Here is a 24,631-nt window from a genome sequence, read left to right on the forward strand (position 1 = left end):
GGTTGGGCCATGTGCAGGGGGCACTCCTGGGCAAGCAGAGAACAGTAGTCAGAGAGGGCACTGCGCCTTCTGTCGGTAGGTGGCGCCATTCTCCAAGCGCTCTGAAGGCCTCCGCGCAGCTTAGAGGGCAGCCAGCTGCCTGCGCCATTCCAACCGCAAGATGGCAGGCAAGGGCTCTGGGAGCTGCCACTGACTTGCCCTATCCGGTGTTCTCAGCGACACTGTCCCCGAAGTTCACATAAGCTCAATGCTTGTTGAGATGACAGGTTCAAGATGTAATTCCCACCCACTCAAGCAGGTAGACAAACTTGACTTCCTATTTGTCTTGATAAAAACAGTGGACTAGGGCCGGGCGTGGTGGCGCACGCCTTTAATCCCAGCACTCGGGAGATAGAGGTAGGAGGGTCGCCGTGAGTTCGAGGCCACCCTGAGACTCCATAGTGAATGCCAGGTCAGCCTGCGCTAGAGTGATACCCTACCTCGAAAAACAAAACAAAAACAGGAAAAAACAACAACAACAATGTACTAGGGGCTAGAGACATGGCTTGGAGGTTAAGACACTTGCCTACAAAGCAGCCAAAGGACGCAGGTTTGATTCCCCAGGACCCTCCTAAGCCAGGTGCACATGGAGGCGCATGTGTCTGGAGTTCATTTGCAGTGGCTGGAGGCCCTGGTGTGCCCATTCTCTCTCTGTTTTTTTTTCTCTCTCTCTTTTTCTCTCTGTCTCCCTCAAATCAATCAATCAATCAATCAATCAATCAATCAATCAATCAATCAATCAATCAAACAAAAATAAACTGTAAAAGATTGTCATGTATTCCTACTTACAGGGTTGAAAAAGTTTAAGAATCTGAATCAAAGGGCATAAATTCCAATTCTTGCTCTTCCTGTAAGACAGTTAATCCCGTCCCCCCCCCCACCAAGCATAACCCCCAACTTCTCACAGGCTCAGATTCCATCTTGGTACAGGGAGAAGCAGGGCCTGGATGATCTCTGGGCTAGCTTCTGGAAGCCAAGTCATGAGGTGAAAGGGCACGGGGAGAAAGGAAGTTGAAAAGAATGAAGTGAGGCACCAACATGGGCCCCTAACGCTTCCCTCACGCCGCATCGCTGGGGAATGCGATGTTCCACATGGCAAATTTTCCAGATAATTGAATTTTAAATGCTGAGACTTGTTTCCCTTTTACCCTTCTGTAATGGAAATCTTTCTAAAGTGTATTACACGCTTCTGTGGCTTCTCAAACTGCGCCCCGAGTTTGTAACCTCTCCTTAATGTCTCTAGGTCATCCAGATGAGCACATCTGTCTTCACAAGCGGTCTTATGTGGAGCACCAGGTGCCCTGCGTATGTTCGGGTAGGCAGGACCCAGAGACCGTATTGTAAAGTTATAATTGGGCATTCTTCTCCCATCTTCTACCCCCATCACTACCTCAAGTCATTTCTCCAAGTAACACCTTCTCACAGCCTCCTGACACTCTGCTCAAAATCCGCTATAATCCAGACAGAACTCAGGGTTGCCATGGGTAACTGGAGTCTAAGCTTGTGCCAACCCTAAATTTAATTTTACACACAATTTTGAGGCAGAGAGGACTGTGTGGAAGATTGCTGCTGGCTGGGGCTGATAGTCCCCTCGATATGGCCCGCTTCTGAACTATTAGTCACCCTGAGCACCCCACGACCACACTGCCCACCACGGCTCTTCTGGGGTTACCCAGACCCCCCTCACTCTAGGGACTCACAGGTACCGTAGGCTGGGGGACTTTGAGACTCTGTACTTATGCATGTGGGTGTCCTTTCCACTTGGTCAGTACCCATGTCATCACAGTTGCCTGATACAGTAGCTCCTCACCACTTCATGCATGGCTTCAATTATTTGTGGTCAACCAGCGTTCAAAAATATAGAACAGACCCGGGTGTGGTGGCGCATGCCTTTAATCCCAGCACTTGGGAGGCAGAGGTAGGAGACTCGCCATGAGTTCGAGGCTACCCTGAGACTCCATAGTGAATACCAGGTCAGCCTGAGATACAGTGAGACCCTATCTTGAAAACCAAAAATATATATTTCCCCGAGAGAGAGAAAGAGAGAGAGAGAGAGAGAGAGAGAGAGAGAGAGAGAGAGAGAGAGGGAGAGGGAGAGGGAGAGGGCGCGCGCGCACAAGCGAGCACAGGGGCTGGAGAGATGGCTTAGTGGTTAAGGCGTTTGCCTGCAAAGCCAAAGGACCTTAGTTCATTCCCCAGAATCCACGTAAGCCATATGCACAAGGGGCACATGTGTCTGGAGTTCATTTGCAGTGGTTACAGGCCCTGGTGTGCCCATTCTCTGTCTGTCTGTCTTCTTCTCTCTCTGTTTGCAAATAAATAATTAAAAATTAAAAAAAAATATGTATAGAACAGTGCAATAAGACATTCTGAGAGAGCAAACACATTCATGTAACTTTTATTATAGTAAGTTTTATAACTATCCTATTTTAGTATTACTTATTGTGGCTAATTTCTTAGTATGCCTAATTTATACAATAATCTTTGTCATAATATGCGTGTATAGGAAAAGAGCATAGATACGTAGGTTTAAGTCCTATCCAGATAAAGGGGGATCACTGGGCTAAAAATTAATGTTTTTAATGTGCATGTACAGGGGTGCTAATGTGCGTGTGTGTGTGCATGTGCATGTGTAAGCCAAAGGATACCTTCTGTAGGTTTTTCAAGGTAGGGTCTTACTTTAGCCCAGGCTGACCTGGAATTCACTATGTAGTCTCAGGGTGGCCTCAACTCTGGAGTGCTGGGATTAAAGGCGTGCACTGCCACCCCAGGCTTTTTTTTTTTGAGGTGAGTCTCTCACTGGCCTGGAGCTAAGTAGCCTAGTCTGGCTAGCTATCAAGCACCAAGGATGGATCCAGCTAACTCTGCCTCTCCAGCCCTGGGATTACAGACATGCACTACTGTGCCCAACACTTTTACATGAAGACTAAATTCAAGTCCCCAGGTTTATGAGATAAGGACTTTCCCAACTGAGGTGGCCCTCCAGCCCCTTGGATATTATATTTTTATCTCTTGTGTCTGACAAGCTGGAAGAGTTTGAGGCTCTTTCTCCTTCCTTCAAACTCAGAGGCCCTTTGCGCAGTTGCAACGTGTGCTCTGGGCTTAGGTTGCCTGAGGCCAACTGGGTGGGCTGTTTAAAGCTACTTTGGGGGCTGGAGAGATGGTGTAGCGGTTAAGCACTTGCCTGTGAAGCCTAAGGACCCCGGTTCGAGGCTCGGTTCCCCAGGACCCACGTTAGCCAGATGCACAAGGGGGCGCACGCATCTGGAGTTCATTTGCAATGGTTGGAGGCCCATTCTTCTCTCTTTCTATCTCTGTCTGTATTTCTCAAATAAATAAATAAAAATGAAAAAAAAATTAAAAAGCTACTTTGGAGCGAGTATATTCAATGTGCCAGATGTTGTATTCACCACCTCAGGAAAACCACCTCCGCCCATCCACAGCACGGCTGTATTAGGAAAACAGAATGAGACTCCTGGAACCAGCCGAGGTAACCTGACCACGGTCACATCACACGTCCAACAGGCAGTTCTGGAAGCCAGAGCATCTCTCCGAGGCCGGTGTCCTCTGCGGGATGTTTTGTTCATGTTTATTAATGTATAAAAATGTCCAATGTTCATGTTCTGGAAGAATATACCTTAAAAGTGAAACGTGGGCCCTTTTACTTTTCAGAAAAAAAAATCTATTTGTTTTTGTTTTGGTGTGTGGGTTTCATTTTAATTTATTCCACATTTTCTTACCAATTTAGAACAATCTGTCCTCGGGGAACAGATCTGGTATACTTATAGGAAACTAGGGGAGGGAGTAACTGGGGTTACAGAGATTCTTTATAGAAACTAATCTAAAAACCTCCCGAGTTCTTCTTGCACCAAACACAAGCAAATAGAACTTTCCAGAACATCTCATCTTCCTCAAAGTGGTTGTCATATTGAACTTACAAATAGAAACATCTTCCTATGTGTCACGAGCTGTGCCTACCAGAGGAGGATGTGACATCAACTGTGACTGATATTCCCTCCTTTTTCCAGATAGTTCTCTGGAAGTTCACACCAGAGGAGGAGGCCATCACAATTCAAAAGCATGAGGACCTCCCAGAACCCCTCCAGGAACCTAGAAGCAAACTATAGCTCTCGGGGGTTGCCAGCCAGCAAAGACAGCCACGGGTTCTGTACTGACTCTGGGGTAAGGGACAGCTGACCAACCATGGCTGTAAGTCTTCTTCCCTTTCCTCACAGTTGAGCATTACTAACTGACCCTACGGTAATTTGTGAAATAAGCAACCATGATGTCACCTCCTATATTTTTGCACCTGTTCCTCCCACACTTAATACATGCAACTCTCAAAATGTCCCCTTCCAACACACACACACACACACACACACACACACACACACACACTGCTCTCAGTTACCAATGGCTCTCATGTCAGGGAGAAAACTGACTTGACGTAAGGGTCAGGATCAAAGTACTGCCTGTATTGAAGGTGAGAGGCTTAAGGAACAGACATGCCCTGTCTTACAGCTCCCGTGGCTAGACATCCAAGATCAAGGTGTGAGCGAGGTCAGACTCTCCTTGTGCCAGGAAAGGTCCTGCTCGATGCCTCTCTCCTGGCCCCTGGGCATTCTTTGGCTCGTGAAAGTATAACTCCAGTCCCAACACAGCATTCTCTCTGTGTGTCTGTGTCCGGATTAGCCTCTAATGAGGACACCAGTCATACTGTGTTCAGCCCCTCCCTTGCCTCTGGTATGATCTCATCTTAACTAATTATATATGCAACGGTGTGGTGTTACTTCCAAATAAGGTCACATTCTGAGATAACTAGGTAGTAGCACATTAACATATGAATTTTGGGGGACACATCCTATCTATAACATTGCATGAAACAGTGGTGAATTCAGAGTCAAACTCAAGAGAGGGACCACACTGTCCCAAAGTGTCCCGTAATATATGTAAGATTCATCTTGTTAGCAAACAAGCAAGAAGTTGGTGTGCTGACCCTTGAAATGTGTGCTTATAGATTTAGGGGTGAACAGACCACCATCACCTGAGGAGGCTGTTGGATGAGAAGCACAGAGGTATGCTGGGGTCTCAGCAGGCCCCTAATTCCTACTTACCACTTTTTTAGAATAAAATCCATATAATGGGTAGAAACTGTCAGTTTCAATGAATGAAAAAGGAATGTTTTTTTAAATTTTATTTTTAGGGCTGGAGAGATGGTTTAGCCATTAAGCACTTGCCTGTGAAACCTAAGGACTCCAGTTCGAGGCTCGATTCTCCAGGACCCACGGAAGCCAGATGCACAAGGGAGCGCACGCGTCTGGAGTTCGTTTGCAGTGGCTGGAGGCCCTGGTGCGCCCATTCTCTCTCTCTATCTGCCTCTTTCTCTCTCTGTCTGTTGTTAGCAAATAAATAAATAAAAACAAAAATATTTTAAAAATTTTATTTTTATTTATGTGAGAGAGAAAGAAAGGAAGGAAGGAAGGAAGGTAGAGAGAGAGAGAGAGAGAGAGAGAGAGAGAGAGAGAGAGAGAGAGAAAGAAAGAAAGAAAGAAAGAAAGAAAGAAAGAAAGAAAGAAAGAAAGAGCGTATGGGTGCACCAGGGCCTCTAGCCACTGTAAATGAACTCCAGATGCGTGCAGATACTGGGGAATAGAACCTGGGTCCTTAGGTTTTGCAGGCAAACACCTTGACTGCTAAACCTTCTCTTCAGCCCCAAAGGAATGTTTTTAAGCTATTGAAAACCACCTTGAAATCCAAGGACAGGAAGTCCTGCACATATACATGTTCTGTCTGAGGATCCAAGCAACTGGATCAAAAGTACTGAAAGGACAAAGTTTTCCACTGAAGCTGACCATGTACCACCTCTTGCTTGATCCTATCTTTTGTGCTTGTGTGTAGTATGTGTGGTGTGCGCACATATGTATGCAGATACGCGTTCGCAGAAGCCAAAGGAGAACATCAGTTGTTCTCCTCTATCCCTCTTCCGCCTCTGTTTCTTGAGACTGAGCCTCGCTGAGCCTGGAGCTGACTTTCTAGAGTCAGACCGGCTGACCAGTGAACCTCAACAATTCTCTGGTCTCTGCATCCCACAGGACTGGGGTTATAGGTATGTGTGGCTTCACCCAGGTTTTTTTTTGCTTTTGTTGTTGTTTTTTTTAGGTAGGGTCTCACTCTAGCCCAAGCTGACCTGGAATTCACTATGGAGTCTCAGGGTGACCTCAAACTCACTGCAATCCTCCTACCTCTGCCTTCCAAGTGCTGGGATTAAAGGTGTGCACCGCCACGCCTGGCTTTACACCCAGTTTTAAAAAATATTTTATTTATTTATTTATTTATTTATTTATTTATTTATTTATTTATTTGACACAGAAAGAGGGAGTGAGAGAGAGAGAATGGGTGCGCCAGGGCCTCCAGCCACTGCAAATGAACTCCAAACACATGCACCTCCTTGTGCATCTGGCTAATGTGGGTCCTGGGGAATCGAACCTGGATCCTTTGGCTTTGCAGGCAAATGCCTTAACCACTAAGCCATCCCTCCAGCCCCCACACCAGTTTTTTGCGCAACCGGCTTTTTTTGTGTGGGCCCTGAGGAAATGAACTCGGGGAGAATCACCCCTGATGCTTGCTGGCAAGTGCTCTTAGATACTCATTATAGTTTCTTAAACAACAAACTATAGCAATTCCATACACATTTATGTAATGTTGCATTCCAAGTCATATAGAGGCGAAACAAAATATACAGAAGAATGTGTATAGGTTGTATGCAAAGATTATGTCCTTTATATAAAGGACGTGAGCACCCCTGGACTTCAGTAGTCACTGGGCATCCCCTTCAGAAACGGAGGAATGACGGCACTTTGAGGCTGCAAACTGACTCGCTCCACGTCTGCCAGAGGGATTCGGCGATGGCTTGGGTGTGGCCTGTCCCCTCCAGGGCTCAAGTGTTGAAAACTTGCCCCTGGTGTGACGGTATTGCCAGATGTATGGACTAAGACGTGGGGCCTGGTAAAGGAGGCCCTTAGGTCAGCTGGGAGCATGACCTCTAAAGACAAGGCGTGACATCAGTCTCTCTGGCTCCCCATCCGCTGACATACTTTCTCACAAACATGTGCCTGTGGTGACACCATCCACAGTGAGGCCCTCCCCACAGCCTAATCCTCCAGGGCTGCCTAACGTTGGGTTTTTACAGCTGTGAACTAAGTAAATTCTTTTCCCCATAGGTAGCCTCCCTCAGGTATTTCATTCTAGTAAAGCAAAGATAGATGGATGCAGATTACATAAAAGTTGACTTTCCTTTTATAAAATGCGGCAAGGGTTCTTGTCACTGAGGGGAGGTAGACGCCTTGCAGGTTTGTTTTAGTCACTTTCTTTCCTGGACTCTGGTGACATGGAGGGGGTGGTTTGCAGCTGCATACCATCTGTGGCGGCTTAGTGGTTACCCATGGGTTTGAATTCTTAGTCTCTAGATGGTAGCGCCATTTGGGAAGGCCGGTGAACCTTTAGGAGATGGAGGCTTGCTGGAGGAAGTCCTTTCTGCTTCCTGACTCTTGGTGAGAGAAGTTGTATGCTTCCCACTTTGGTCTGCCATGCCTTCTCCACCATGACAAAACTTCCCCTTGAAACCATAAGCTGATTTAAACTCTCTTGCTTCTGGGCTGGAGGGATGACTTAGCGGTTAAGGTGTTTGCCTGCAAAGCCAGAGGACTCAGGTTCTGATTCCCCAGGACCCACGTTAGCCAGATGCACAAGAGGGTGCACGCGTCTGGAATGTGTTTGCAGTGGCTGGAAGCCCTGGTGCGCCCATTCTCTCTCTCTCCCTCTTTCTCTGTCGAATAAATAAATAATATATAAACTCTCTTGCTTTCATAAGTTGCTTCTGATCCAGTGTTTTCTCCCAGCAACGAGAAAGTGGCGATGAGCTGCTCCGTAGGTAGTGGTTAGGAGCACACCCTGTGTCGCCAGCCACACCTGGGTTCAAATCCCAGTCCTGCCTCGTAGGTGACCTTGGGCAAGTTATATGTGATTATGGCCTCTCATTTAAGCTTCTTTGATGGAGATGTGATAGGTGACTAAGTGAGATACTGGCTGGCAGATGTCCCTCAGCTCAATAAATGATATTTTAAAAAAATTATTCAAAAGGGCTAGGAGTTGAACCTTGAAAAATCAAGCTAGTGTTTTGTCTCCTGTCGTTAGATTCTGGGCTGTTATGATGCAATGGGAGTCCAGACTCCAGGTGGGTAGAAGGTTAAGTTAGCACGTTTGATGCGTTCAACCCACATACATTCCAAAGAAAGGACTGGCTCTTGACCAGCCCTGGGAGGAAACATCTAAGACCTTGAAAAGAGTACCTGGTAGCATTTCCCCACAGCAGAGAGCCTAGGCTCATCACGTGATTTGTGGTGAGGGTCCGGGGCCACATGGAATTTGTTTACCTGGGCAGGGCCTGGAGACGCACACAGATCCTTTATGCCCACATGACCAACCCAGACCTGGACCCTGAGCCTGCAGTAAGTGTCCCTGGGTAATGCTCTGCCCATGGTGAGCTGAGCATCGAGTCCACAGTGCTCCCGGGAGATGAGTGACAAATCGGCATGCAGTCTCTCCTGGATGCCACCCTACACAGGCCAGGGTTTTTCCTTTTACTGTAATGAACTGTCCCGAGGACACTGTTTACTTGTAGAAAGAGACAGAGTGAATGGGCATGCCAGATGCGTGTGACACTTTATACGTCTGGCTTTATGTGGGGACTGGGGACTTGAACCCAAGCCGTCAGGCTTTGCAGGCGAGTGTCTTTAACTGCTGGGCCACCTCTTCACCTCTACGACAGCTTTTCTGAGTTCTGTGCATCCTTCTAACCAATTTCTGATCTCGAGGAAGGTCTCAGGACCCCTGATTCACTTGGGAAACTTACCCCTGTGATGGGGGACACGTGGGTACAAAATACTAGCATGCTCACAAGCATCCCATGAACACTCAGGTAAGATCCACGTGGATCTGCCTCCGGACTTGGAGTCTGTGGAAACCCAGTGCATGTTGTATGAGCACATGAAACATGCCTTGGAGTCCACCACTGGGCTGAATGCCAGAGTCTACTCAATGTGACATTCCTTTTTAATGATATTGTATTTATTTATTTGAGAAGAGAGGGAGAGAGAAGCAGACAGAGAGAGAGACAGAGAAAGAGAATGGGGATGTCAGGGCCTGTAGCCACTACAAGTGAACTCCAGATGCACGCGGCACCATTTGCATCTGGCTCACGTGGGTCCTGGGGAATCGAACCTAGGTCCTTTGGCTTCGCCAGCAAGCTCCTTGACCACTAAGCAATCCCTCCGGCCCCAATGTGACATTTCTCATCCTACTTATTTTTCCTGTTCTGTTTCCTTTCTTTGCATCCTCACTTTCAGGGGAACAAGAAATACCGTGAGTCTAGGCACCTTGGGAACGAATGAAGCAGACATGAAAAAGTGAATGCCATGAAGCGTCAGCTTAGTGTATCTGAGGCCAAAGGCCGTGAGTTTCTTACCAGTGGGACCCATAACTCTGTCGTAGGCCCACATCAGACGTACGTGGATCCTGGGGAGCGCTGGCACCCCGCGGCTTACCTGGCCCCGCTGACATCAACTCCAACCATCAGCTGCCCGTTCAGGGAAAGGATCTCATCGCGGAGTCGGACCTTGCCACTCTTGCCCGCCGGGCTGTTCTTCCGGAGCTCCGTCACCCAGATGCAGCCCACGTCCAGCACGGGGCCCTGGTGGGTCCTCCTCTTCTTGCCCCCTCGGCGCTTCTCCCCATAGTCCCCGAACACAGGGATGTTCCCAAAACTGAGACCCACCGTGTCTGCGTCGCCCAGCTGCTTGGTGAGGTACACGGTACAGATCTCCATTTCTGGGGGGCTGTGGTCAGGTGGGACCGCACTCTCGTCCACAGCCAGGTTCAGCTGGATGTACTCCTGCAGCTTCTGGATGGCCGCCTGGCACAGCCGCTGTTCGGGGCCGTCCCCGCCCTCCCGCAGGCTGTTCTGCAGCCACTGGTAAAGGAGGGGCAGGTGCAGCACGGCGTTGTCCTGGGTGATGGGCATGGTGGTCAGTCCTGGACACCAGCTTCACTAGAGGTGCTGCTCCTGGAGTCCCGACCCCGTGGGCTCCCGTGGCCCTTGGGAGCCCTGGCCATCATCAGCTTTGCCTGTGTTCATGATCGGGCCGACAGATGAGCTTGGGGACACCTCCTCCTCCTCCTTGAGGCTGGGCTGTTTTCCTTGGCAAGAGGAGGAGGCTAGGACACACAATTAAGCAGCACTGCAACAATCGCTCTGGAGGGCTCAACGAGGGAAGCCAGGAAGAGTGGGACAAGTCCTTGCCGGGTTCATTTCACACCAGGGTTCATGCAAGTGGCATGGAAATCAGCTGTTCTTCCAGCAGCCACGGTATGGGCTATACGTCCTCCCCTCCTGGGCCCATTCACACCTGGGAGAGGAAGAGGAAAGAAACCAAAACTTCAGCCACAGTGCCAGGCCATCTGAGACAATGCCCTCTGCATTACGGAAGGACGGCAGTTGTTTGTCCGGCGCCAAACGCAAGCCCCGGATGTAATGCGTCACCTACCTCTTCGTGTGGCTCCCCACAACCTGAACACAGACAGACACACCATCGTGCCGCCCTGGAACCTTGCCCCTCTCTTCCCCTTGTCAACAGAGAAGATGCCACTTCTTATCAACACGCCACCAAATTCGTTTCAACCCAGGTGGCTGTGTGAAAAGAAAAGACCCCATGGAAGGCGGAGGAAGGATTCTAGATCGCTTTTCAGGCCCTCGTGAGTGGGCCACCTCTACTGAGAATGCACGGTTTGGCCGAAAGGGCATCAAAGAGAGGTGGTAGCTTCTGACAGGTGTCCACAAATTACCTCTGTAAGAAACACATTTATTTTGAATGCGGAGGCTGTCAGCTTCAAGCTACTCAAAATTAATATTAAATTTTCATGGCTATTTGCTTGAGATGGGCATGTAATTAGAGAATTATACATAATAGACCAAAATGGATTGGGCTGTTGCAATGGGAACTCTGTGTCCACACATGCTGCTCGCTGATGAAACCGATTGCTCCCGGGAGGGGAAACTTTTAGATCTCCACATAGATCACCAGTGGAGGGACGCCAGGGTCCACACATGTAACTGCAGATTGCTGGACTTTGTCTTCTTGGAGTGAATATTTGCACACTGACATAGGCATTGTAGCTCATGCCTTTAATTCTAGTCCTTGGTTGGCAGAGATAGGAAGATTGCTGTTGAGTTTGAGTCCAGCCTGAGCTATAGAGTTCTAGGTCAGCCTGAATTAGATTCTGCCAATAATAATAATAATAATAATAATAATAATAAAAAAATGTTGGGGATATGGCTTAACTGTTAAAGGTGTTTACTTGCAAAGCCTGTCAGCTTGGGTGCAAGTACCCAGCCACCTATGTAAAAATGAACAAGCAGAGCTGGAGAGATGGCTAGTGCTTAAGGCATTTGCCTACAAAACCTAAGGACCCAGGTTTGATTCTCTAGGTCCCACATAAGCCAGATGCACAAGGTGGCGCATGTGCCTGGAGTTCCTTTGCAGTGGTCAGAGGCCCTGGCAACCCATTCTTTCTCTCTTTCTCTCATAAATAAATTTAAAAATAAAATGGAACAGGCATTCATTTACAGCAGCAAGAGACCCTGATGTTCATACATACATATGCACCTGAAAATATACAAAAATTGAGAAATATTTTGGGCAGTGAAATTTCACTGAATGTTGTGAGAGAAGCAAGTTTTCCACAGTCCATACTGAGCATCCCTTATATGAAATGCTTAAGAGCAGAAGTGTCTCAGGTTTCCAAGAACCAAGTATCACATGAAACTTACTGTTTCTTGTATGCTTTCTATACATAGCATGATGGTAACTTTCCATACTATTTAAGACACTTTGACATGAAACAAAGGTCCACAGCATGGAATTCTCTACCTGTGGCATTATGTCAGTGTTTTGTTTCAGAGTTTGGGCCATTTCAGAATTAAGACTTTTGGCTACTAAATCTATTTGGTAAAATTGTCTCCCTTTCCTTATGTCTCAAGTCACATTGCAAATGGGTGAGGATGCCCCTACTTCTCTTGTTAGAGAAAATACCAGGGAAATGAGTGAACACAGAACAAGGAACTAGCTGGGCACGGTGGCACACGCCTTTAATCCCAGCACTTGGGAGGCTGAGGTAGGAGGATCACCATGAGTTCGAGGCCACCCTGAGACTACACAGTGAATTCCAGGTCAGCCTGAGCTACAGTGAGACCCTACTTCAGAAGAAAAAAAAAACAAAAACAAGGAATAAGGAACTAGATGGATGACTGGAAAATTCTCAATTACAGGAGTAGAATTAAAAGGTTATGTAGCTATGGATATCTGAAAATAATCACTAAGTATCTTTGAAGGTGTCCCTACATGTGCAAGAATTTTTCCTCTTCTGGAAACTGCTTTTCTGCCCCCACTACATCTCAGGGCCACAGGGTATATTCTCAGACCCCATACCACCTTTTTCTTTTCTTTTTTTTTTAAATTTTTTTGTTTATTTTTATTTATTTATTTGACAGCGACAGACAGAGAGAGGAAGAGGCAGAGAGAGAGAGAGAGAGAGAAACTGGGCACGTTGGGGCATCTAGCCTCTGCAAACGAACTCCAGATGCGTGTGCCCCCTTGTGCATCTAATGTGGGTCCTGGGGAATCGAGCCTCGAACCGGGGTACTTAGGCTTCACAGGCAAACGCATAACCAGTAAGCCATCTCTCCAGCCCTTTTCTTTTTTTAAAAAATATTTTATTGTTATTTATTTATTTATTAGACATAAAAAGAGGGAGAGAGAATGGGCATGCCAGAGCCTCAAGCCACTGCAAACAAACTCCAGACGTGTGTGACCCCTTGTACATCTGGCTAATGAGGGTTCTGGGGAAACAAACCTGGGTTGTTTGGCTTTGTGGGCAAACACCTCAACCGCTAAGTCAGTCCTCCAGATCCCACCCTTTTCTTTTAACATTTTATGTATTTATTTATTTATTTGCAAGCAGAGAGAGAGAGAGGAAAAGGGGGGGGGGTCAGAGAGAGGGGAAGAATGGGAGTGTCAGGACCTCTTGCCATTGCAAACCAACTCCAGATGCACAAGCCACTTTATTGGCTTTCCATGGGCACTGGGGAATCGAACCCAGGCTGTCAGGCTTTGCAAGCAAGCACCTTTGGCCACTGAGCCATTTCTCCAGTCCTCATATTATCTTTTGACCCCAAACCCTTAGCCAAAATTGACTGGCTTTCAGATGGACAATGGATCCCAGCTGAGCCAATCATTTTTCCTTTTAAAAATTTATCTTTATTTGTTTATTTATTAGAGACAGAGAGAGAGAGAGGGAGAGAATGGACATAACAGGGCCTCTAGCCAATGCAAACTGACTCCAGATGCATGTGCCACCTTGTGCATATGGCTCACATGTATATTGGAGAATCGAACTGGGGTCCTTGGGCTTTGGAGGCAACTGCCTTAACCGCTCAGCCATCTCTCCAGCCCTGGGCCAGTCACTTTTGATCACCTTTAAGTATTAACAACTTGCAGGGCGAAGTCACTGTTATTTTGGTTTATGTGTACTATGGATGGTGTCATGGTGTGTGCACATGTATGTGTGTGCAAGTGCCCGGGCCCTGGGTGTGCACACATGCAGAGGCCAGTGGAGGACGTAGGTGTCCTCTGACACCGGCCTTTCTACCCTAACCACCTTATAAGCATGCTTTCTACTAAGAAGTCCTTTGGGAGAGAAAATATGTCTTATTGGTAGTGAGTTCCCAATTTCAAGACCTATTTTTTCTAGGATTTTGTTTTCTATGAAGTGTTCTGAAATCAAAGATGATGGCACATGTGTCAGTCATACTCAACAAATGACTTATGAAAATTTGAAAGTTAGCTGGGTGTGGTGGCGCATGCCTTTAATCCCAGCACTTGGGAGGCAGAGGTAGGAGGATCACTGTGAGTTTGAGGCACCCTGAGACTCCATAGTGAATTCCAGGTCAGCCTGGGCCAGAGTGAGACCCTACCTCGAAAAAACAAAAGGAAAAAAAATTGAAAACTTCTTTTTGTTTTTGCTGCTCCTTTTTGGTGTGTATGTATGTGATATGTGTGGTGTGAGTGTGTGTTCATGTGGTGTGTGCACGTGTATGTGCAGAAGTGTGTGTCCGTGTGTCCGTGGACGAGGACATTGGGTATACACCATTGCTCTTCTGCCTGGTTTTTTCTCTGTGACAGAGTCTCTCACTGAACTTGAAGCTTACCATTTTTCTGTTGGACTGACTGACCAGGGAGCCTCACAGTCTCTTCTTTCTTCTCCCTCAGTGCCAGGGTAACAGACATGCACAGCATACCCAGCTTTTTATGTTGGCACTGGGGACCAAACTCAGGCCCTTATGTTTGTACAGCAAGTGCTTTTACCTATAGAGCCATCTTTCCAGCCCAAAAGCCTGGTTCTTGTTTTAAAAAATATTTTTAATTTTTATTTATTTATTTGAGAGAGAGAGAGAGAGAGAGAGAGAGAGAGAGAGAGAGAGAGAATGGGTGCTTATTTATTTGAGAGAGAGAGAGAGAATGGGTGCACCAGGGCTTCTAGCCTCTGCAAACAAACTCCAGACGCGTGCGCCCCCTTGTGCATCTGGCTTATATGGGTCCTGGGGAATCGAACGTAGGTCCTTTGGCTTTGCAAGCAAGCACCTTAACCACTAAGCCATCTCCCCAGCCCAAAAGCCTGGTTCTTAATAGATATTCAATAAATACGCAAACTGCCACCAAGAAAAACAAACTCTATTCCTCCTAAGTTTGGCTTGCCTCAATCAAACGATTAAAGAGCATCTTGCCATGGTATTACTCTGTTTTTATATATGGAATCATCTGAACTGTGACTAACACCTTGGATCACAAGCCATTAAAATTTTAATTTAAAGGGTCTTCAAAACTTTTTTTTTTTTTTGGTTTCAGTTATCTGGTGTACAGTGTGACAGTTGCTGAGCTGAGGCTGGGTGTATACTGATGAAAAAGCAGGGTAAAAATGGAGGCCACCTCTGTAGAGCTAAGAGACCCTGGAGGTCATTTGGCTTAACTTTCTCATTTTAAAGATGAGGAAACATTCATAAAGGTTGTTGGGCTGAAATGCTTTGATTTATTCCTAAGACTTTAGTATATCTGTATGTAAAGCTATTTTTCAGAAAAAAAAAAAAGCATTACTTAATTTGGCCAAAGGAGACATTCAGTCTTTGTACATGAATGGATCACCTTTGATCCGGCATTTCTTTTTAATAGCCATGCGATTATGCAGATGATGTTCGTTAAGCTTTTGATTTATTTGGAACCAATTAATAGCCGATGCTCAAGTCCTCTGGAAACTCCAAGTACATAATATTGGAAATCTCTCTTTTGGTGACTGAGAAGTAAGGTCATTTATTATGGACCTGGTTTCTGACACTTCTCCCATTTGTTTTTCTTCCTCGTTAAGTCACTTCCCGAGAAGACTGGAGAATGTTTTCCACTCTACATGGCATGGTTTTTTTTATTGACTTTCTCGGGAGAAAATGAAGTTCAGAGAAGAGGGTTGAAAGGGATCGTTTTTCTGTGTTTATGGAGCATAGAGGTGAAAATTTTCTTTGATGGAGAAGGCCACTTGGCAATGGCATTCAATTAATGTCCCCCAGGAGACCTTTTATGTGCCACTCTGTGCAGAACCTGAGGGGTTAAGATCCCTGGCCCGTCATGGACACACAGCTGCCAAGGCGGGCCACCCTGGCCAGAGACCAGTGTCACCTGGTGAGGAAAGGAGGGGACAGGTCCTCAGGCCCAGGAGCTCGGGAAATGTCTCTCTGGAGGAGACAGCTTTGTTTCAATGAATAATTGGTTGGCTTAGACAGTTGACCAAATCAGAAGGGTGGAGGAGATGAGAAGTTTTAAAACGTGGAGGTTCATGATTCCCTGTGAATCTACCTGATACAGGTGGACTCAATGACCAAGCTTAGGAAGGCGTCGCCCTGGGGCAGAGCCGAATCTCTGCGCTGCTGATGGCTCTTTGTCTCTTAACGTTTCCCAGGTGGAAAGACCACCTGTATGTATAGGTAGGTTGATCACAGCAAGCTCTATACTTCTAGGAACCTGAGCTCTTACAGATGCCCAAATGCCCCTCTACAACTTCCCAAGTTGCCTGTAAGTTTGATGGCATATCGATGGAGGCCTGTTTAAAAGAGTTCACCCTCATATCCAGGCCTGCACCCAGTCTGGGGACAGATCCCTGCTTCACAGCCACCAATAGCTCCCTTGTGGTAAGTAAACATGTGGCTACCCACCTGGTATCTCTCTTTTTATGTGAGAGTGGTAACATATTCAATTGCAACATCCTATTTATTATTATTATTATTATTATTATTATTATTATTATTATTATTATAGATAGGGGCTGAAGCCCTGTGGCATAACTCTGGCCAATGAGATGAAAGAGGGAATTATAGGCTGTGGCAGATGCCAGCTCTGCTTGGAAAGAGAAGTAGAAGTGAATGGAAAAATAAACCTCCATATTGTTTAAGGTGCCTCTGGCTTTTTTCGAAATCCATCTAACTGGCTTAATTAAACCTCAAATAAGTACAGTACAAATAAGTAAATTCGGTACCTAGAAATGGAAGAACAGAAAGTAACAATTCTAACATGCAGACCCGGCTGAGCAGGAATCCAGGAGTCGTGTGGTAAGGACTTGGAGGTCACACGGTATGGACCTGAGCCATGTAATGTGAAATATTTGGGCAAACTACCCATGCCCTGGACCAACTGAGGCCTTGGAGTTGGCGACAGTGATGGAGAGAAACTGGAGTATCTGCAGGCGCTTTGTCTCTAACTACAAAATCTAAAGTATTTTAATTCCATATCTAGGTAACCAGATGGAGGGGAAAAAAAAGTCACTTTGCTATGGAAGACACTCTGCAGTCTAAATTGCCAAAGACTGCCCGTTCTGTGGACCCTCACCATGTAGAGAAAACCGGCTTTCTCAGCCGGGGGATATGTTGGGCTCTACAGGAATGAAGTTGTAAATAAGCTTGCAAAAAAACTGTGACTACTGATCAGAAGTCATTGTCTGAACTGTCCCCAGCAGCATAGGTTGTGGGATCACTTAGGGAGTTGGTGCAGCTCTTGATCTAGAAAGGAAAGGTAGGCTGGGCGTGGTGGCGCACGCCTTTAATCCCAGCACTCGGGAGGCAGAGGTAGGAGGATCACTGAGAGTTCGAGGCCACCCTGAGACTACGTAGTGAATTCCAGGTCAGCCTGAGCCAGAGACCCTACCTTGAAAAACCAAAAAAAAAAAAAAAAAAAAAAAAGAAAAGAAAAGAAAGGAAAGGATACAGCCCTTTGGGTATTTATTTACCAGAAATGTACAGAGTAGATGCCTACTAATACTGTGATGGAATTGTTTCATCCCCTAACTCTTCTTTCTGTCCCTGTCATTTTTCTGTCCCCTTACATCAACAGGGAATAGGCTTGGAAACGTTTGATTGCCAGGTAGAGAGCCCGCTCCACACACCCATGAAAGCAGTGGTCGTGGAGCGCAAGGAAGAGGAGCGGCAAGCAGAGAGAGGCAGAGGCCTCAGAGGCCTATGGACGTGACTCCTTTCCTCTACAGAGTGGGGAGCCACATGGGTAGTATGGGGCTCTTGCTTTTCTTGTCCAGGCAGATCTGGTCATTGCTGCACACAGCAGCTGCTCTATTTCCATTATTATTAATTTCAAAAACATATTTATTTATGAAAAAAAGAGATATATGTGTGTTGTGTGTGTGAGAGAGAGAGAGACACAGAATGGGGGGGCCAGGGCCTCTAGCCACTGCAAACAAACTCCAAACACATGTGCCACCATGCGCATCTGGCTTACATGGGTACTAGGGAACTGAACCTGGGTCCTTAGGCTTCATCGGCAAGTGCCTTAACTGCTAAGTCATCTCTCCGGCCCCATTATTCATTAGTAGTATGGCAAGTCAAAGTTCTTGTGGTAGTCATTCTATAACTTCTCCAGGTTGGCATGTTGGCTCGTAAATCAAGGAGTCATGCCCACAACATATGGAGTGGGGCAAGCTCCACCAAATACCCGGGATTCGGAGTTGGATACATCACTGGACTGGGTCTCATCTCCCCAGGGAATGGGGCGTCCATGGATCCCATGAATGGGAAGAAGGGAATTTCTGGGTCACCAAAGGCAGGGATGGTGGCAGAAAATGCTGGTGGCCTACATAGCACCCCTTCTCCCCTCTTCCTGTTAGAAATCTACTTATGTCTGAGAAAAAAAAAAAAAAAAAGCCAGCCGGGTGTGGTGGCGCACGCCTTTAACCCCAGCACTCGGGAGGCAGAGGTAGAAGGATTGTTGTGAGCTCGAGGCCACCCTGAGATTACATAGTTAACTCCAGGTCAGCCTGGACCTGAGTGAAATCTTACCTTAAAAAACCAAATAATAATAATAATAATAAAAATTCAAATTAAAAAGCCAGTCAAAAGGTTACTCTTAGCCTTCTTTCTACATGAGAGAAAACAGGTCTCTATCTTGTTTAAGCCAACTTAATTAGACATTGTGATAGTTCAGTAAGGTCCTTCAAGGGTGCATCGCTTTAACTCACCTGTAAGCCTCACGTCCAAGACTTGGAAAGGAATCCTGAATCTTTCAACGTCAGCCCTGCGCCATTGTCAGTTATCGATTACTGAGTGACTACCCTGATGTGGGGTAGTCAGAAAGAGAAGGCAGGGTGTGTTTCTGCGGGGGAAGAGCTGAGAGCACACAGGGACTTCTCCTGGTGTCGCAGTGCAGTTCCAGCTTTTAGACAGAGACAAGCCTGAAACGGATGGAGAAGCCCCGCAGACACAAATGAGCCACATGCCTTAGGTCAGCTTATGTTTTAGAGGAACCAGGCATTTGCTGATTTTCATCTACCTACAGGCTGAAGGGCTCAGCCCATGATTGATCCAATCTGCGTTTCATTCAACAGGGGTTGATTTTGCCAGGCCAGGGAAGAAAAGATGGCTGAGCCCACTGGAGAGAGAGAATCCAGAATAAACAGCCATGGCCAAGTGGACAGTGTAAGGTGCCATTTGGGAGTCAATGCTGAGGCTTTGAGGGGGATGAGGGACTTGCCCATATAAACTATACAATCTGAGGACTTGGGGGGGGTTGACCTCAGGGATTTCCTCATGTGACCCTGTATTCTACACACGGGAGAAATGTACATCAACACAGGCCAAAGTTCCTTCAGTGTCTGGGTCTGATGACCATTGAAGAAAGGACAAGAAATAACAATGAGAAGATGAAAAGAGCAACCTGGCAGTTATTTTGAGACTTTTGTACTTAGAGACACTATCTATCCTTTAAAAAAAAAAGACTCTGGGGCTGGAGAGATGGCTTAGCGGTTAAGGTGCATTGCATGCCTGCAAAACCCAGGTTCGATTCTTCAGGTCCCATGTAAGCCAGATGCACATGGTGGCACATGCATCTGGAGTTCATTTGCAGTGGCTAGAGGCCCTGGCGTGCCCATTCTCTCTCTCTCCCTACTCCCGTCTCTAATTCAAAAAAAAGACTGTGCAATAGCAACAACAACAACAACAAAAAAAAGCAAATAAGTGGCAACTGAGGTAAGCTTATGAGCTAGTATAACTTTGTGAGGGAATTGTCTTAGCTCCTTCTCACACACACTAAAACTCTTCCTCTCTGCCCCCAAGTATACTCTCAAGGTAGAATACATTTGGGGACTAGAAGATTAAAATGAGCATTAGGAATGACTTCTGTTCCCCCACTTTCTTCTAAAATATATTCACTGTGGGGCTGGGGATGTAGCCTGGGCGGCAGACAGTGTGTTTAGCATGCACGAAGCCCTGGGTTCGATCCCCAGCACCATGTAAAAATGAGCATGATGCATGTGTGTAATCCCCGCATTCAGGAGGTAGAGACAGAGGAATAGAGAGTTCAAGGTCATCCCCAGCCATGTAGCAAGGTCATGGCCAGCCTGAGCTATGTGGGTAGCACAAAATAATAATTAAATAAACATTTTCTGTGATTTCACATTCTGAAAGCAAGTTTGAAGTCTGCAGCTTAAGACTACTCAGAAGGCTGGAGAGATGACTTCGCAGTCAAGGCGCTTGCCTACAAAACCTAAGGACCCAGGTTCGATTCCCCAGGACCCACCTAAGCCAGATGCACATGGGGGCGCATGTGTCTGGAGTTGGTTTGCAGTGGCTGGAGATCCTGGTGCGCTCATTCATCTCTATCTGCCTATTTCTCTCCGCCTCTCAAACAAACAAACAAATAAATAAGTAAATAAAAATTTTTAAAGACTACCCAGAATGTCAGGCTTTGGCCTGCTGTGGGTTAATAGTACTTCCTCAGCTCAGACACGCAGGTTGTCAGTGCTTAATGATTGGGGAGAGAGGGCACATGCAAGGCCGTGGGCACACCTCCCCAGTGGCAAATGACTAGGGCAAGAGGGCGCACGAGAGGCCGTGGGCACACCTCCGCAGCAGCAAATCCCGACCGAGAGCAGCGCCAGCTTCTGCGTTAACATCCACATAACCCCGAGGCCCTGTGAACGTGTCCTGTCCTCACCGTGTGTACGAGGCAGTCATGATGCCACAAACCCACTTCAGTTCACGCCATTAGCATGTCACGTGAGGTCTCCAGTTTTCCCTCAATTACACTGAAGTGTTTCTTTTAGCAGGTAAGTCATTTACAGATTCCTTCAGAACACCTTGCTGTTTGGAGACTTCTTATGTGTAGAATGTACTTAACTGTACTTTAATTTTATTTCTTTTTTTAAAAAATTGTTTATTTTTATTTATTTATTTGAGAGCAACAGGCAGAGAGAAAGAGGGAAAGGGGGAGAGAGAGAGAGAGAGAGAGAATGGGTGGACCAGGGCCTCCAGCCACTGCAAGTGAACTTCAGATGCGTGCACCCCCTTGTGCATCTGACTTACATGGGTTCTGGGGAATCGAACCTCAAACCAGGGTCCTTAGGCTTCACAGGCAAGCGCTTAACCACTAAGCCATCTTTCCAGCCCTCATTTTATCTCTTTATTTACTTATTTATTTATTCGACAGAGAGAAAGAAGCAGACAGATAGATAGAAGAGACAGTGAGAATAGGCATGCCAGAGTGTCCGGCCACTGCAAACTCCAGATGCATGCACCCCGTGTTCATCTGGCTTTACGTAGGTACTGGGGAATAGAACCTGGTTCCTTAGGTTTTGCGTGCACACGTCTTAACCTCTAAACCACCTCTCCAGCCCTTAACTATTTTAATTCTTAGCATGTAATTGCATAGGAACTGAGCCCATCGCTAATTAACAACGCAAATATTTCTAATAGCCTGTAATGCACTCCGCAATTAGCTAGCTGTAGGTCCCCAGGCAAGTTATTTAAAATCTTTGAGCCTCAGTTTCCTTATCTGCCAAATAAGGTGGTTTGACCAAGTTTCTTTCCAGCTGTAGTATCCTCCAGGACTCTGGAGCTGAGTTAGCGAGTCAGGAATGGAGTTTCTAGCCTCATTAAGAAGCAGCCACTCACCACATGGAAGTTTTAAACTGCAGAGGAGATGGGCCAAATTGCTTTATCAGACTTTGAGTATCTGCCAAGACAGAGAGAGGAGGGAGCCCCAGGGGTGGTTTCACATCTATGTGCCTATAACCCCGGCCGGGCTCTTTCAGAAGACATAAGAAATATATCCAGCAGCACAGACAACGAGGGTTTTAAGAAATGGGGGGGGGGACTCGCCTGAGGGGTGGGGTCCACGGGAAATCGTATTTCCACCGAGGCCCCACAGACTCTCCAACTTGGCACGGGCCTAAGTGGTGTGGAAACTGGTCTGCACCCCTCCCCTCCCCTCCCCTCCCCTCCCCTCCCCTCCCCTCCCCTCCCCTCCCCTCCCCTCCTCTCCCCTCCCCTCCCCTCCCCTCCCCTCCCCTTCCCTTCCCTCCTCTCCCCAGACTGCTCGTTCGCAGGTCAGGCCGGAAGGCCTGGTGCACAGCGAATCCTCAGAGGAAGCCCAGAGATCATGGAGCATAAAGGTTCAGCCATGGGCCTCTCTGGGAAGGAGCCCCCTTTCCCAGGCCTTCCTGTGGGAAAGGCCACGGACAAGGAGAAAGCAAGACAGACTCCATGGCAGTGACAGCAAAACAAACCCCTTTCCGATGCCTCCCAGTCGTGAGCTCAGAACGCGGGAGAGGGAAAGGCTGTGAAGGAGTGTGGCATTCTAGCCCCAAGTCAATGACACCGACCTATTCCTGTGCCCTCTTGGTCTTTTATAGAAGTTTTAGAAACGAAACAGAGAAGGGAGGAAGGCAGGGGACCACAAAAACAGAGGGGAGCGAGGCTGAAAACCAAGGAGGTTCTATCTTGGCACTCCCAAGGTGTGGTCCTGGGAGCGGTGGGGGGGGTGAATGAGAGGTGTGACCACTGTTGCATAAGATCCTGCTGAAGCAGGGGCTACAGTGACACGAAATGGCTGCAGGGGTCCTTGGTCAAGAGATGATACGAGATCACCTTGATCTGGGTGCCCCGTCCTCCATCCGTGTCTCCAGAATGCCGCACTTCGATTCATGAATGCTGTGAACACCTTGCCAGGGTACCCACGTGCAGTGTGTACTTAGCAGTAAGAAAGCGCCCTCGCTGATTTTTCAGCTGGAGACCCAGTGGTTAAGTGCACGGGATGTCGGCACTAACTCAACCGCTGTGGCGTTGCCCCTGTGGGCAGGACATGCAGGAGGTGACCTCCTAGCAAGGACCCTAGGTAGGGAGCCCTGCAGGCAGCTTATGCAGCCTGCCTTTGGGAGCTGTCCGCTTAGCTAAGGCTTCTCTACTGGACTCCACTGGAGGAGATATCACTGACATCTGCCTCCTGCCTGTTTATCTTCCCCATTCTGCACTAACCATTGCCCCCGGAAGGAGCAAGAGAGCGAGAACTGGGGCACCAGGGCCTCCAGCTATTGCAATTGAACTCGAGACACGTGCACCACCTTGTGCATATTGCGTGACCTGGCACGCTTGCATCAACTTGTGCATCTGGCTTATGTGGGACCTGGAGAGTGGAACATGAGTCCTTTGCAGGGGAGCATCTTAACCACTAAGCCATCTCTCCAGCCCTAACCATCCCCCTCGATGCACACCCACTTTCTCCAAACAGCACAGTGTCACACAAATAAAGGTCAATGTCTCCTCTGAGTCACAGGCACAGTCACACTCCAGTTCCTTCCTCCCTGGGCGACTATGATTCCAGCTTTGGGTTCTATATATTTTCATTTTTCATTGTACAGAGACAGAGAATTGGCATGTCAGGGCCTCAGCCACTGAAATTGAACTCCAGACGCTTGCGCCACCTACTGGGCATGTGTGACCTTGCGCTTGCCCCACCTTTTGTGTGTCTGGCTTATGTGGGATCTGGAGAGTTGAACATGGGTCCTTAGGCTTTGCAGGCAAGCGCCTTAACCGCTGAGCCATCTCTCCAGCCCATGGTTACTCTTTTTCACCTTGGGTATTCCTGAGGCTGGCTATCCAACCACATATTGTATTGATAGTTCTATTCTCCGAGCAGAAATTAAGCTTCATTTCTAAGTTCACAGTTGTGAGGAGGTAGTGTCACGACTGTCACCAAGTACTAGGGCCACTGTTACGGTCAGAATGTGTCCCTCACAGATTTCCCTACTGAAGCCTCATCTTCCCTGTGGTGGTGGAGAGAGATTTCAGGGCTCTGTCCTCATGAATGGATTGGTGCTGTTAGAGGGGCGGGGGGCCAGCCACGGGATGATCGCCTGGCTCGACCTCTTGCTCTTCCCCCATGGAAGGACACAGCATTCATCTCTTCCAGAGGAGGAAGTGACAGGGTGCCATTTCGGAATCAGACATGAACTCTGTATGGCACTTTGGCTTTGGACTTGAAGCCTCCCAGGCTGTGTAGATGAAATCATTATTCATAAGTTTCCCAGTGTTGGCATTGTGTTAAAGCACAAATGGACTTACTATATACGCGGCGTAACTTTAGGAGACTCCCGAGGGACCGCATGGTGGGTGCTCGCCAGCTCACCGCGGTCACATGAGAAGCAAAGACAGGAGGGACAAGGACAGGAGGGACAAGGAGACTAATGTCACGAGAGCCAAGGCAAGGGAAGCCGTGTTCTGCCATTCTTGACCTGGAGCCCTGCTGAGGAGCCTTATGCTACTGAAGTTCTAGACAGCTCCAGCGTGTCCCAGAGCCCTGTCACCCCGTGGTGGCCTCTGCTCCACAGCGGGGGAGCGGGGAACAGATGGAGAGGGAGAGGGGACCTGTGACTCAGTGGACAGTCACGAGCAGTGTCCAAGACGTCACTCGGCAGAGCCTCGCCTCAGATTGGGGGGCATGTTCTCTCATCTACCAGGCAAAGTTTACCTCCAGAAACATGGGGAATTAGAACTAAAAGCATAAATACTACTGTTTTCTGCATCAGAGGAAATGCAGTGCCTGGGGCAGGAGATGTAGGCAGCAGCTGGGTATGTTCTGGATTAAAAGGTTTCAAGCCAGAA

General features: G+C 47.5%; 1 protein-coding gene across 5 annotated transcripts in view; it reads right to left on the reverse strand.

Annotated features, from left to right (window-relative positions):
- The window catches only part of Pdzd2 (PDZ domain containing 2), a 459,739-nt gene that overhangs the window by 271,851 nt on the left and 163,257 nt on the right, over positions 1 to 24,631 (reverse strand). For all 5 annotated transcript variants that reach the window (XM_045132784.1, XM_045132782.1, XM_045132783.1 and 2 more), the window contains one exon: positions 9,642 to 10,502. In XM_045132784.1, coding sequence (XP_044988719.1) covers positions 9,642 to 10,117 — 476 coding nt within the window. In that variant the 5' untranslated portion in view covers positions 10,118 to 10,502. The remainder of the gene's footprint in view (positions 1 to 9,641; positions 10,503 to 24,631) is intronic.

Source organism: Jaculus jaculus, chromosome 13, assembly GCF_020740685.1.
Source record: "Jaculus jaculus isolate mJacJac1 chromosome 13, mJacJac1.mat.Y.cur, whole genome shotgun sequence".
NCBI classification, from domain to species: Eukaryota; Metazoa; Chordata; class Mammalia; order Rodentia; family Dipodidae; genus Jaculus; species Jaculus jaculus.